We start from the raw sequence: 15,463 nt of genomic DNA, 5'->3' as shown, positions 1-15,463 counted from the left end.
TGGTATGGCGCATCATGGTAAGTCGACTAGTGTCTTTTTGGAGGGACAAGACACTTGACGAGATTTAGAAAAAGTGTCTTCATTTCAAGAGCCTCAGGGATCTCCATCGTAGTTTTTTTCATGACGACTCGAGCAGTGGTTTTATTACCGCTGTAGTGTATCGGTGTACGTAGGGAATGTACGAGGACGGTTTCGCGATATTCTTTCGAGTGACAAATTTTACGACAACACCAAGTATATCGCGCTTTATGTATATGCGCGTTTTTGGCTATAAGACGGTTTGCTCAACCTACTTCGCGATTTTCCCATGATTTTTCACTCGTGCTGAATGAATCTTCACGCTGCGTTCAATTGAGTATCTTCAAGGTTTGTCGAGTACTCTCGCTAATCCTCCTTCTACTGCTGGGGATTGTACCCCTACCACTACCTCGGCTGCATCAGATAGGAGTAATAGAGGAGGCCGGAATGGTCGAAGGTGAGCTAATCATCTTGGTCACGGATAGAATATAACAATTCACAATTGCAGGTTACGGCGTTGTCGTCAATCGATAGAGATATCTCTCGAGAATCCAGGCAGTCGTCGACACGACACTGCTGATTGCCAACCCTGCCATTTCGTGTTCACCAGTATGACGCGACTACTCTCACCTTTACATATCTCCTCCTCCTCCTCAGCATTGGGATGCCGACATAATCAAAACTGTCCATTTTGCCACCATCCTTCGCACTGTTCGCGAGAGATGGTCGATAGTATCTTCCTCAATGGTAATTACCTGCACTCGTCTCCCTATATCAGCCTTACAGGTTCTCAAGCCTTGACGGTTTCGTTCAACAGGAGCAGCAGCCGACCTTCCGTAAATCGGACCGTCACTTGATTATCCTCTTAAATTGACAACGTGATTGTGCTGTGACTACCGCATTCACTACGAAAAGCGTATCATTACTGAGTCCTGTTACTGAGGCAGTTGAGTGCAAGCATGAGTTATAGTAAGTGCATGTGAATGGTCACTACCTCAGTTGTGTACCATACCAATTTGAAATGCTGTTGAGTTGTATACAACTTCAATACCTCACGACGACCGTTTCACTTCAGTATGTGGTCGTCCATTACTACTCTGTGTGCGTTTCTCTTATGAGAGTGCGATGAAATTTTTTGTCGGCGAATATTTATACGCTTGATCAACATGATAAATATACAAATATAATGAATATACACTGAGAGTTAGTTAGGCGCGTGTCAATACGACCATGCAAATTCCTCGAGCAATTCTGTCGTCCACAACCCAGATGGCCGAAAGCAGCTTCTTAACCGAACAGGGAAAGGCTATGATAGTGAACTGCCTTGCTAAGGGCATAAAAAGGCTGGAAATCACGAGGAATTTGGACGGTTATTATCGCCACTGTCAGCGACAACGACGAACTGCTTATCACAGTGAATTTTTCACTGATACCACTATGGTAGAGTGAGCAGCGCCGAGAGTCTGAAGCTTATTAGAAACCCTCAACTATTCTTGTTCCTATTCATCTTCGACCGTATTATCTCTGATAAGTATGTCGAGTATTCACCAAGTCGCCTGGCCAAGCGGCGACAAAGAGTAAGAGAAGAAAGAAACCGTCTCCGGAGAGCTCATACAATTCCAGAATTATGTTGAAGGCTTTGATACCCGAATTATCATTCTGGTGAGTTGGGCGAATGAGCAGAACCAAAGTGAACATGTCTCTCTCGTGAACGCAGCTGACTGCTCGATAACGGCATTGCTTTTAGCGCAAATTACCGTAAAACTGAAGTGCGCAATAACAAGCTCTCAGGAAACGAACACACTGGTGACAGACATGAGGTCAACCGGGCAGTTTATCGGGCGCCCCTGTAGCTTCTCCAATCACATTGATATTATCAACAGCAGCTGCCCTGTCGTGTGATCGGACGCTTTTTAAGTTCAACTCAACGATGACAACAACCTTTTGAGAATAAATAAACTCCTTCGATCAACCCAACATCCCCTACCTCCATCGTGCCTGGCTGAGCGTCAATCACTCTGATGTCATCTGGTGAATATCCAAGTTGTTTCAAATGCCTAACACGATAACGAAAATTCAACTCAGGTGCTCGAACACAATTGGTCATCACGAACATCTTCGCACTGCTTACCCGACGTCCTTCGATAAGCCTTTAGGATCAGTAAATACTCCAACGATTCGTTTCACGGCAGATGCTCTCAGCCACCGTCGAAAGAGCTTCGGCAAACTCCCTTCCTTCTCGCTGAGGAAATCAAATTTAACGTAGTGCTGAATCGAATTAGAATTTACCTCTTTTTTGACTTGGGTGGAAAACTAATGACAACGACGTCGGGAGACGGCAAAGTTGAAGTTCGCCAGTCTTGACTCCGAGAGCGTACAAGTTCACGCCTAAGGTGAATATAGGAGCCGACAGAAGAGCTCTTTTTCTCACTGAGCAACATCTTCTGCATCACCATCATCCTCACCAGAGCTGCTGCGAGCCGTTAAGCTTATCTCGAATACTGGACCTTCCTCGTTCAACTGTTCTATTGCATCTTTATTAGTAACAGTGAGATCCTGAAAGGCCATACTGTTCCGAGGCAGTGTTGAAATATATATGTTTGCTTCCATCAGCTGAGCTTAGGAGCTTCCTCACTAACTATAGGAGTTCATATACGGATCTGGGCAGACGTACACAGACTCTCAGAGTTTTCATATTGTCACCTACATACGTGTTCGACCATGTGCATATTTTACCACACTGGTCCGAGGGGGCGACCAGCGTCAACCTACTGTGCTGGCGTCATCCTTGTCTCCTCCTTCCTTCTCCTTGGCTTTATCAAGAGTCTCCCAACTGTAGTAAGGGCGTCCAGCTCCAGGGAGGGCCGGGGCTCTCTCGACCGGCTCAACACTAGGCGACAGTCTTCTTTCCTCAGATTCGGCCAGCTGCTGCTGCACTCTAGTTGGTTTGTCCTAATATAAACTCCTACAACAATACATCCATTACATCTATAATGACTATTACTATACAATACGATTCGATCTAGTTCAGTATAGTTCGCAACTATAAGGGTACTAGTATATTCATATTTGTTTTATTCTCTTGCTCTCTCCTTACAACGAGTTCTGTACGGCCATGTAAGAGCACATCACGAAGTCTGTGTTGACGCCTCGCAAGTCAACACGATACGCCGATTATTCGAAGAATTCGGCCAAAAATACCGCAACTCTGCAAAAAACTAACATTTTAGTTCCATAGACTATATTCGGCCACATTATCATCATCAATACACTGCATATGAAAATAACAATGGAGTTTCACCCGTTTTACGGGAAGTGACGTAATACTCTGCGGAAAACGCGATATTCGCGAGGAAAATATTTCCCACTAGTGTTATTCAGATCACTAGCGAAACTCCAAGGTATCAACGCATTCCCTCTAGCCGTTACTTTGTTCATCAACCACATGTAGGCAGCATCCACAAGCTGTGATTCTCTCTCAGCCTCTTCAGGGGTTTGTATGACGTCATCAGCCGCTTCCCCGCGGTCTATTCTCGACCGGACTTTTTGATATCTACCCTATTAATTTCCATACCACTCCTCTCCCAACTCGTCCCTACGCTGCTGTAATATTCTGCTGCATTTGCGGTGTTAATTCGATCATCCACGGTTGTTTTATCGGCAACAACGGTTGCAACCCCTCGGGCGTTTTCGTCGATCGTAAATGCCTAAGTGAATACCCCACAGGAAGCTCACTTTAGTAACTCCTATACTTGCTATATACATACATTCACCATTCGCCGTATTCCATACTTCCATAACAAAAGCGCGCGCCCAGTATTTCAACTCACTTCACAAGAATATTAAATCGTTTGTCTCCTTCCACAGTGCCCTCTGCTAGAGCCAACTTAGCCTCAGCTTTCAGCACTTCAGACACTTCTGTTGGTAACTCTGTGAATTGCCTTGCATGCTTTCTCTCCTGCATGGAATACATGTATATGTGAACCCATATACTTTTACTAGGCTTTTAGTTCTGTTGATCCCCTGGACAACGCCGAACCCTCGGAGTTTTCGAGCATCCTCTAGACTTGTGTAAGCTGTCTCCAACAACTGTAACGCTCTATTACGGTGGATGTGACCAGAAAGGTAGCTGAGCATGACGGCATCCTCCATAATATGAGAATAGTGATATTGTTGTGATTAGTGAGTTCTGTAGTATATGATTTCTACGAAAAAGGTAGCGAATTTTCAAACAGTACAAATGAAACAAAAACAGCAATGAAAACAGTCAATACCACACCTCTCTGAACCTCTTTCTAATTGCTAGTCCATAGCACTTGCAACACATAGCATAACAGCTCCCACTCACACAAGAGTCTCCTCACGGTAGATGTTGGCCAAAACTGGGGTCACATTTGCAGCTAATTCAGGATTCAATTTTAGGTTTTCCTTCAAACCATTGACACTAGAAAGGAGAACCGTGAGAAACCGCGCGCCACGAAATTCATACCGGGTTCGAGAAGCATCGATAGCCACTATATGCCTGCACTTCCCTGCAAGCGTCAAGGACGTCACCCCATTGCCAGCCCAGAGATCCCAAACGACGTCTCCTGTAAAGTGATAGTAGTAGTAGTAGTAGTAGTACTAGCAGTAGTGGTAGTAGTAGTACTAGCAGTAGTGGTAGTAGTAGTAGTAGTAGTAGTAGCAGTAGTAGTACTAGCAGTAGTGGTAGTAGTAGTAGTAGTAGTAGTAGTAGTAGTAGTAGTAGTAGTAGTAGTAGTAGTAGTAGTAGTAGTAGTAGTAGTAGTAGTAGTAGTAGTAGTAGTAGTAGTAGTAGCTTTTCTCGAGTAACTCACCTTTCTCAGGCCGGGCGAACTCGGAGACCGTGTCGAGGATTTGTTTATGAATTGTAACGTTAGACCAGAGGACGTCACCAACCCCAATCTTGATGGGTATTTTCCTCTGACCCACCATTAGTGTGTGAGGAATGTACGGCTCGTCGCCATAAAGGAGCTAAAATCACAACAACAACCTCAGAGAAAAAAGGTAAACAATTTCAGCACGGAACAAGTAAGCGTGGACTTCTACCACCTCTCAATGAATGTCAATAACAGAGGAAAATTATATGTTATTATTCACTAAGTAATTTGCAATTTGCAGTCATATTCAAGTTCACACAAAATGTCGTCATTGAGAATAACGCGGTATCGATTTCTGTTGAAGTATGGTACAACATTTATTCAGCCGATTCCATTTTCACTCATTCGTTCATTTATTGAAGTTTCACCCTAGTGATATGTAAAACACTAGTGATAAACATATTTCACGACTACTGAATACCACGAATATCGCGTTTTTCACCGAGTTTTACGCCATTTCACGTAAAACGGGTCGTGAAACTCCATTAGTGAGAATGTAATAAGAGTTTACGGTGAACATGAGCTGGGAGTTAACCGAAAAAACGTAGTCCATACGGTGAGCGATAACTGCTCCGAATTCCGCGAGGCTGCGAATAGAAGTTCACCATTTGGTTGCGGTCATCTGACTTTATGTTGAAACCCGGGTAGTAAACTCTATCAACTCTGTTCGCCACGATAGCTCTAACTTGTGGTATCTGATCTTGCACGCATGCACAACATAAGAGAATCTTAACTTCATCATAGTGCGCTACCCACCTACACCTGTCAAAGCATCAACTAGTGGCTGCATCCTTTCCCTATCGAGTTCCATCGTGAGAAGTATGTTCACCAACATGTGGCGTCTCCCATCAGCATCCTTACCCACGTGGAAGCTGAGGCCCATAAAGTTACCTCGGTGCCGCCAAAAATCGTATCTACGAAATGCAAAACATGAGCAATTTTCCGAGATTGATAATAATCGATTTGAAACTCTCTATGACCACTTTCCACATTTCAATACTAAATAGACCCGTACCATACTGTACCCAAAACACGACACTGCTGTTCTTGTAGTACTCCATCTTTGTCGGTACTACAGCAACACTCATCAGTGTGGGAATATAGTATGCACATGGTCAACTACATGTGTTGGTGACAATATGGAAATTTTGGTACTCTTTCCACACTTTTACGTGAATTCGTTGGTTAATCTTTTTCACGATGTAAATATATTCATAGTATTTTGACTACATAATACAATCTGACTCATGGAGTGTATATTTCCTTACTAGTCGTATATAAACTTCTATAAGTAGTAAGGAAACTCCTGAGCTCAGCAGCTGAGGAAAGCAAACATATATTCCCCAAACCCTGGCAGTAGCTCACGCGCTGTAATATTCCCTATCAACAGTGTACTGTCGAGCTAGCACTTCCATGATGACTCGTTCAGCTTCGGAAGTAGGAGGCTCCTTACGAGGACATCTACCTCCTGTTGTGATTCTGATTCACACAAAACTTTTCGGCATTTCCTTCCAAGGTGGTATTCGCGATGAAAACTTAGTTTTCTTACGAAAGGGATGCTCAACCGTAAAACTAATGATATCAGTGAAAACCTAATTTTCGATATTTGATTTAAGCCTGGATTTTAATATAAGAAGATGTTCGCTACCCAAGTTGCGTTGCTGTTGCCTTACATTTCTCTCCTCTCTCCAGGGGCGTTCGCTTTTCGAGCGTAGTGGCCAATAACGGGAGGGTCCCATCTGTCGGGTGAATGCATAATCTGTGAATCTGATTATTCACAACAGATTGATTCTCCAAAGTCCGACGACGTGAGTTACAAGTTCGATGTTCTTTGTAAGGCTCAAGACCGCTAGCTATAATAGGGAGTAGCCCGTCGCTATCTTGCTTGTGTTCAAATTGGTGTGGTATGATTTCCGTCAGCAATTTTCTTTTCCACAGAAGCTGTCTACAAGAAGGGAAATACAATTTTTACCATTGTTATTTTTACTCACCTTTGGTACTGTAAATGAGGTATCTGGCAACCACTACAACTAAGCTCATCATGACGTTTATCGATAACGCGCAGACCTAACAATGAGCAGTATTGAAACAGTGTTGGAGTTTCACCCGCTTTACGTAAAGTGGCGTAAAACTCTGTGAAAAACCCGAAATAGTGTTTTTATATCACGGATGAAACTCCATCACTGGAGTTGGAATATATGTTCGCTTTCCTCAGCTGAGCTTAGGAGTTTTCTCACTTACTATATGAGTGCATATACGAATTCGGTAATACTACAAGTAACAGAGCTATAGTAAAAAGTCCTAGTAAAAAATTCCCAAAATTTCCATACTGTCACCAACACATGTAGTTGAACATGTGCACATTTTACGAAATGCCACAAACTTTTTTCTCACCTGTTCTTCAGGAATCTCATAAGGGGAGTCTTTATGATAATCCAATATATCAGTACTGTTCATCCACAGCTTTGGCGATCCTGCAACAGAAGTAATCGATCACGGCAAGGGTAGATGCCCTATTTCGGACATCATCTGAATCTTTCATCATCGACCTCAAGATATGTTCACGATCATCAACTACGACAAGTGCTTACCAAAACTGCCGGGCTCGACAGCGTAGTTCCTTCTAGCGAAAACGTGAACGAAAACTTCGTTGTATTTCTTGCCATTGCCGCGGACCTGAAAATTTGAGACGTAAGAAATATTCATAACAATTACGAAAATATATTTCAACCAGTTTCACTCCATCGGAAATTATTGTTTATATTATTTCCAAATCGGATCGCGATGATTTATTTTTTAAAAGGGATACATGTTACGAATTATAACACCTTATTTCAGAGTAAAATTAATAAACTTTTCTCTGCTGTTTTCGATCTAAATAAATGCATTTCATCTTTACTCCGCCAATCTTCACAGTGACAGTTTCTCCAGGTAGTGCACCGGGGACGACGAGCTCCGTATCGTTAAAGGAACAGCCTCGAAATCTATTCCATTCAAGAGTTGTTCGACCGTTACCTAACGATGACCATCAACAACACTATTGCTCTCCTCGAACATACCATCAGCGTCGAGCCTCTCAATGGGGATGTTTTCTATGAGCTCTCCTCGCTTCACCCGACCCCGCACTCTGAACGACCTACTGGTCACCAACGCATACAGACCGTTGGGAAGTCTCGGTGTTGACGATAGCCGTAATAACATTTAAAATATTATAGTGAAAGTGGCGAGAATAAGACTTTGAGGAAAATCAGAAAAAAATGATGTTTTTTTGCCATGTCGGAAATTCTTTTCTGGTACATTTCAAATGACGACACCATCAGCAAAACCGCCTGAATGCCCATGAGAAATGTCGCGGTCAATTTAATATTTTGCCGGAAATTTATAATAATTTACCTACTCCTTCCGGGGAAATGTGCATTTTTTCAAAATTTTTACGGACGGTTTTTGATGAACTGCCCAAAGTTATTAGTGGAGTTTCACCCGTTTTACGCGAAGTGACGTAAAACTCGGTGAAAAACGCGATATTCGCAATATGGGGTAGTCGTGAAATTTGTTTTTCACTAGTGCTTTTCATATCACGGCCGCCCGTGAAACTCCAGTGAAATAGCTGATTTTTTTCAAAACGTACCGACTCCTATTAACGACGTTTGTGGTGACCATAATTCCATATAGTAAATTCAACAACAACTTTATAATATCGTAGACTTTTCACTCAGTGATTTTCCCTGAAATTTCGAAAAAAAATCTAAAATTACCTGAGTTCGTAGAGATTTGGTATTTTCAAAGAAATTTTGCTGGTCACAATGAGTTCATCCGATAAAGTGGAGTTTCACTCGTAATAAAAAACACATTTAACATCATAATTTCCGCGTAAAATCGACAGCCCACGTTTCGCGTGTGAAGCAGTGGTGAATTGAACAACTCCGACGGTGTTGCTTATAAACCATTTCGTTCTGTGTTCATCATGGTCAAGAACTTCATACAAGCTCTCCTTACGTCCAGACTGAACACATACCACAGTTATACCACATATATAGTTACATAAACTTCAACTTGAAGAATCACACGAGTACCTTGCCTCGAATATACTTCCAATAGGAATGTTTCCTATCATCTCCCACCACCCTGGTTTCTCTAGACGAGTCTATAGTCATAGCAACGTCGTCATTCACTACAACGACCATGCTGTAAATGTCGTCTCCCCCGAAATACTTTACAACCCAACAGGCTTCTACAATGAGTATTCACTCCTCTGTACACTGTAGTTGTACAATACTCTTAGTAACGTCATCAGCAACGAACATCATTCCCTTATCGATAGCAATATCAAGTGGTATTATACCAAACATTCTCTCAACAGGAATAGCCTCGTTATCATTCAAAGAGATCTCACACAGAGTGTTGTTTGGCAGCGTACCGAAATACGCTCGAGGGCCCCCACAACCGAGTCGTCTGCTATCATCAACTTCCACCGATATGGGTTCGCCGTTCATACGACCAGTTAAGTCGCGACCAACAGGATCGTCACCGCGCCACAAAATTAAACGCTTGTTGTCAGTGTCAGCCACCAGTAAGCATTCTCGGCCTTCTTTGTCGGTGAAAACGTCAAAGTCCTCAGGAAGGGATAATCGCATCACAAATTCGCCGACTTTCGACCGATACATAGTTCGAATAGAAACGAGCTCTAGTTCGTCACCAACCCGGTGCGTGCACAAAAGTGATGAATTTTCGTGATCTAGTATGTAGATGAAACCAGTCTTGGAAGAGTACTTAATCGCTGGTATACAGTAGCCAAGGTCGAGGTTGGCAGTGTCTAAGATACGGATCATGTCCGGATCGTGCAAAGATACCGCGGTGACTCGTTCGAGTTGTTCTCGTTCTGTCACCCCTCGAGGGTGAGTAATAAGAACTTCGTTGAGACTCTCGTCGATGCATATAGAAAAACACATCCTTGTCAACTTGCTGATCAGCCGACTTTCATGCCACTCTTCTATGGTACTCGATTGGACCTCATCCGTATCTTCATCGCTCAACCTTTGGATACGCGTCACATGCATCTCGCCATTCTTACAGCTCTTCAACGGAACTTCGCGAACCTCCAGTTTGACCGAATCTACTATTATAAGATTATCGGAATCTTTCGTAACGCACACGGAAGAATCCAGATCCAAAATACAATCCCGTGCAACCGTACGGACCACCTCGAGGGGTCCAGGACGCACCCGACAAAAGTCCAAAACCGACAAGGCATACGGAGTGAGATCGATCAATCCATGGCTCGAATCACGAAATGCTCCCCAACGTGAAATCGCTGCTAAATTGAGACAAGCACGTTCTTGAAGAGTGGTCATCACAGAAACACTAAAAAGTGAAATCATGCATCATTTCTACGGCGGAGCGAAGCTCTTCTTCTGCCAACATCAATAAGCCCAACCTTCCCGACACATCGAAGGGGAATTATCAAAAACGCGACTTCGTGCATCATTTTTTGAGCGGAGCGAAGCTGCACCACAAACAACACAACAGACGGAATTGCGCTGAATTGGAACTATTCTGAAAACTAAGAATAAAATGGTCACTCCAATATTAGCATGCGTTCGAGGTCCGATCCTGAGAAACTAATCCGTAAATCTTTACCGCGCGCCACAAAATTACCTTCAGTTTCCACCACACCCACCAACCCATGTCGTTGTTGTCTCAAACAGTGACGATATTCACAGACTACCAGGAAACTCCAATCTATCTAAGGAGTGCTTATGGTGATTTTTCCATAGTAGTGATAACTACCCACAACACATACATGTCTATGGCGATCCATATCACCGAGAATATTGCGCTAGAGCTGAGCTCCAACCCAGAGCCTGAGGGGAACTCTATCGCGTTGATGATGATGATTTGATTACAGCAGACCGTCCAGTGTCCATCAAAAGTGTTCGAAGCCACCGATAGTGGTATTAATCCAATCCGTAACTGACGTGGAAATGAAAATTCCAAGAGAAAATTTTGGGAATTTTTTGTTCGGTTTCTCAACGCTTCTATTCGAATTCGTATGTAAACTTCCGAGAGCTCAGCTGAGGAAAGCAACCATATATTTTCCAATGTTCTGATCCGTGATGATTTCAATTCATTTGCCTTTCCCGGAAATACATGCTTCCCTGTGAAGACCCCCTGTTATTACCACGTATAGAACAGTCTTGATGGATGCATACACTCGTATGAACGCACACCCTAGAGTAGATTTCCTTCTCCGATATCCGCATAGTCCTATTGTCATCTGAATGCCCGCCTCGCGTGACAAATTCGAAAAAGAGAGCACTACTACCACTATGATGATGACTATAATAAATCCTATACTTTGATGTATGTAGGATGCAGTAGCGACTCCAGGCACTCCTCCGAAGACCCACGACACTACTAGTAGGATCGCAAAGAGGTCCACTGACAGTGATATGAGAAACTGAGAAACACGACATCGTTACGTATACCCTCAGCTAAGCTCAGTGTTAAGTTTTTTCACTAATCATTGCATATTATATATGAACTAGGGTAGAAGTGCACAGAAACCAATAAGGACCTCTGAAAATTTTCTCGAGATTATCATGTTGTCACCAATTCATGTCGTGGATATTTGCCCAACAACGACTACATCGTAAGGAAACTATGATGAGAAGCTCTTTCCGGCACAGCGCTTACAGCACAGCTGTTTGTACACAAAGTTTACGAATTCGTATCCGATATTGCGATGTAGAGTAGGGAGGAAATGACGAAATAGGTCTACTACTACTACTACTACTACTACTACTACTACTACTATTACTACTATTACTACTACTACTACTACTACTACTACTACTACTACTACTACTACTACTACTACTACTACTACCCCTCTCCTGAGTGATATTCCCGGTATGAAGTAGGATGCAATGCTCAAGTATATACTGTCACAATGACAGAGTCGGCTCATAGTGTTGCTATCACAGCATCCCGGGAAGAAGTACCTAACATTAACGATCATCACATGAAGTCGCTATAGAGTTATTTTCAAGGGAAATGTAGTAGTAGAAGTAGAAGTAGAAGTAGAAGTGACAACGTCGAAGAGAGCAAGCCTATCACGACCTAAGGAAAACTACACGCTATACCTTCTAGAATATTCTCACTACTGCCAACCCTACTCCAGGTAGAATTCAAAATCGACAACTACTACGGTGCTACATGCGTTATCATACAGTTTTATACTTCATAACAGGATGTATACAATCTATAGCAAAGACGATTAACATATCTAGAGCAGGATACTTTCCTTAGTTGACACGATAGTGTTACTACTAAGCTCATAATGTTTCATCTGGCCAGGTTACTGGAGTACACTAACACTAATCTTTACCATTAATATAGTTATGCTTCGTATTAGCTATTGAATTCACCGCAGTCTAGTGATGTACATCTTTATGCAAGAAGTTGTAGTAGATCATGATAGCAGCACTGAGGCTAAGTGTGATCACGATCACGAGCAGATTACAAGTACAAGTGTCGGAATTGTCGAGTTGGAAAATTGGGGAAATTCTCTGGAGCAAAGTCTAACTAATACGAATCTCCCCCGACTCGAAATCCGAAATCGAATACGAAATCGAATACGAAATCCGACTCGAGTTCATCCAAACTACGAGTGTCTACTAGCAGTAGTAAGACTATCGCGGAACCTGACTTTAATACTATTAAAAGGTACGGCTGACCTTAGCATAACTCCTCTAGGGCGTCTTGAGGTCTGGATGGACGACGGCATGGGCTTATACCGTAACAAGCTGATACTTTTAAGTATATATAATTAATAAGAATAAATATATTAAATAGTTCATCGGAGTTTCACGACCCGTTTTACGCGCTATTCGCGGTGATATGCAGTAGTCGTGAAATATGTTTTCCACCAGTGTTTTTTCACATCACGGGTGAAACTCAGTTAATAAATTAATTTGAATAATTAAATATAATATATGTTTACTCGTAGGCCGGGAATTCACACTAGGTATGACAAATGTTTCCACCGAGGAATACAGAGTGACAAAGCAATTCTTCAACAGATCGTTTCATCATCCGAATTGGGAAAGATCAATCGCGCTCGACAGTATCTTAGCACTTACTATTTATTACAACACTATAGTAGGTAATACTACACACAATTCAGTAGTGTGAGTTCTAACACGAAATACAGTGTTGGGAAACTCGAAATGGGAGGGTAATGGCACACCTCGAGAGGGAGCAGCCTCTCGTCAATCACGAGGCGTGATATGAAAAAGATATATCACAATTCTCTTCGCGTGAAACAGTTGTTTTTCGGTCGCGGAAAAATACACGTCGTGTGATTCACATTGAATATTACGCCACTTCACACTAGAAGCGTGAAACCCCTTGTGAGACGCAACAGGGAACAATATCGACCGAAGTTTCCCACCCAAGACTTGTGAACTCAAATACTTCCCAAGAAAGAGGATGCAAAACCAACCATATATAGTTCGCCTACCGCCTGGCGAGTTGACTATTCGCCACATGTGGAATAGGCGGGAACGGGGTGTAATTCTCACAGACTATTACAGCGCACCCGCTTCAAATCGGTACAATACAAAACAGCACAACAGCACAACAGCGGAGTGCTGTTTTCTATTTTGGCCCGTAAGAACCGCACATGCTCTTATGTGTCCGCTGTTTTTAAACGACAAAACAGCGCCAGCTATTTACAAAATCGCACTCTTATCACACATAATAGCACTCTGATTTACAAAAGCGCTCTGACATTGTGCAAAACCGCACTTCTGCTGAAACGCTCTTTTCTCTTGTGCAGAAATGCATTTCAGCATGTTTTTAGAATTTGCTCTTTTTCAATTTTTTTCTTGGCAGAAATACATTATGGCATACGCCCCTCTGCCACTTTTCTGCTCATTTCTATCTTTTTTCTCGCAATTTTTTCTAAAACATCGGCGGGTATGAGAGATTAACTCACCGGAAAGTACTACTTTCTGGGAGCGTTCTTCCGCTACGGGAAGTATGAATTCCTCACTGGGTGATGTTTCATCTGCAATCACCCGGACGATACTTTGACGATGTCCGTACTTACGCAGCTCTTCATTTCTTTCAGTCCTATTATACGCGAAATGTGTCCGTTGTGTGGTTTTTCTGCCGCTTTCCTGTTATGTGCGTGCCACGCGCATACACATGGTCTTCATCTGTCTCTCACATCTGCTATGGAATTTCCCTGCTGCGCGTGCTCCGCTATGCTTTTGTTGATACTACGTTACATAGATGTTCTACACGTACTGTGTTCACGCAACAATACAAGGAGATGAATTGCACTAGTCACTACTTCACCATTCCCACCGACGTTTGTTGTTGCCCTGTATTATTCCACAACTGCTCGATGGCACCCCGAGAAGGTTTCGGCTTGCAAGGTGATATGAGATCCTAAAAAATTTCTCCTAACAATCCAATTTAAGGTGCAACTTTATCAAACAAATAACAAGTAACAGCCAAAGTTACTTAGCAATATATACTTACATTCATGAGGCGCGCTGACTCTGTTCCATTCGATATACACTTGATTTTAAGTTTTCGAAACGCGGGAATCAAGTGCTCAATAACTGTACTATTTCCTCGGAACCTTTTCCGTTGACGCTCGCAACGATGGCATACATAACGCTGCGATGAAGTAAAATCCACAGCCTCATCGGCACACCCTGCAATATGGATTCTCATACCACACGAGTCACAATCGGCCATCGCCCCAAAGTCGCTCCCGCGATTGCAAATATGACAGCAGATTGGTTTAGGCATAGGAACCAAATAACGCAAACTGATAATGAAAAAATTTCCCATTGGAAGACAAGCAAACAATGTTACGGCGAGTAATGTAAAACAATATGAGTGACGACTTCGCTCCGCCGTCAAACGATTGTAGCGATCGCTTCGCTCCGCTAGGCAGTTTCATGTCGACTTGTTGAAACGGCTGAAACGGCTAGGCGTCGAATTCGTTCTCTTTTGCAGTTCTATGATCATATTGCTTTGTTACACTCGCTACTTTCGTCCTTGTCGACCCCATTAGTCGTCCCTTAGACGTAGGTTGGCTTAGTAAGCACAAGCCTTTGGGACACTAGTGATTGTAAGACGACCGTAGCCATCTTGGCTCAAGATCGTAGTTGGGTTCTTCTCCCTCTTCCCTCATTGATTCTTCAACCCTTCTACCCCAAGGATAACTTAGCGATCTGTCTGCAGAAATGCCCGGTTCTTGTGTTAACAACCAGGTTGGTAATCAGCCAGCTCCGCTACATTCTACCGGGATCTCTAATCCCAATCTCCCAGACGACGAGGCCCCCTTCGACGCCTCTCCAAGATCTACTACTTCTACTAACGACGCCAACCGTCACTCAACTCGGCTGGCCAACCTCCCTGCAGCCCCTGGGCTCGACTTCCCTACAAGCAGAGCTACCAAGGGCAAAGATTCTAATTCAAGCTCCTGCTCGAAGATTCCAAGACCCCCGACCCCTAGGGAACTTGCA

At 43.1% G+C, this 15,463-nt stretch overlaps 3 protein-coding genes across 3 annotated transcripts; all 3 read right to left on the bottom strand.

The window, feature by feature from the left end:
* Positions 1 to 1,839: 1,839 nt before the first annotated feature.
* Pmar_PMAR011809 (hypothetical protein) lies at positions 1,840 to 3,991 on the bottom strand (the record flags this gene model as incomplete). Its single annotated transcript, XM_002773900.1, has 9 exons — positions 1,840 to 1,959; positions 2,006 to 2,075; positions 2,150 to 2,260; positions 2,308 to 2,406; positions 2,450 to 2,574; positions 2,791 to 2,970; positions 3,448 to 3,571; positions 3,618 to 3,725; positions 3,849 to 3,991. The coding sequence occupies 9 exons, from the start codon at positions 3,989 to 3,991 to the stop codon at positions 1,840 to 1,842; spliced, it is 1,080 nt and encodes a 359-aa protein (XP_002773946.1).
* A 371-nt stretch (positions 3,992 to 4,362) lies between these two features.
* Positions 4,363 to 4,971, bottom strand: Pmar_PMAR011808 (hypothetical protein; the record flags this gene model as incomplete). Its single annotated transcript, XM_002773899.1, has 3 exons — positions 4,363 to 4,462; positions 4,508 to 4,607; positions 4,854 to 4,971. 3 exons carry the CDS (start codon positions 4,969 to 4,971, stop codon positions 4,363 to 4,365), a joined length of 318 nt encoding a protein of 105 aa, XP_002773945.1.
* Positions 4,972 to 5,812: 841 nt separating this feature from the next.
* On the bottom strand, positions 5,813 to 8,152 carry Pmar_PMAR011807 (hypothetical protein). The gene is made up of 9 exons (XM_002773898.1): positions 7,976 to 8,152; positions 7,816 to 7,931; positions 7,508 to 7,592; positions 7,311 to 7,390; positions 6,908 to 6,983; positions 6,734 to 6,861; positions 6,590 to 6,683; positions 6,282 to 6,395; positions 5,813 to 5,830 (listed from the first exon to the last, which is right to left on the bottom strand). The coding sequence occupies exons 1-6, from the start codon at positions 8,115 to 8,117 to the stop codon at positions 6,833 to 6,835; spliced, it is 528 nt and encodes a 175-aa protein (XP_002773944.1). The 5' UTR covers positions 8,118 to 8,152; the 3' UTR covers positions 5,813 to 5,830; positions 6,282 to 6,395; positions 6,590 to 6,683; positions 6,734 to 6,832.
* Positions 8,153 to 15,463: the final 7,311 nt, after the last annotated feature.

The sequence above is a fragment of the Perkinsus marinus genome (genome assembly GCF_000006405.1).
Source record: "Perkinsus marinus ATCC 50983 genomic scaffold scf_1104296958712, whole genome shotgun sequence".
NCBI lineage: Eukaryota > Perkinsozoa > Perkinsida > Perkinsidae > Perkinsus > Perkinsus marinus.
This window is presented reverse-complemented; position numbering and strand designations above follow the sequence as displayed.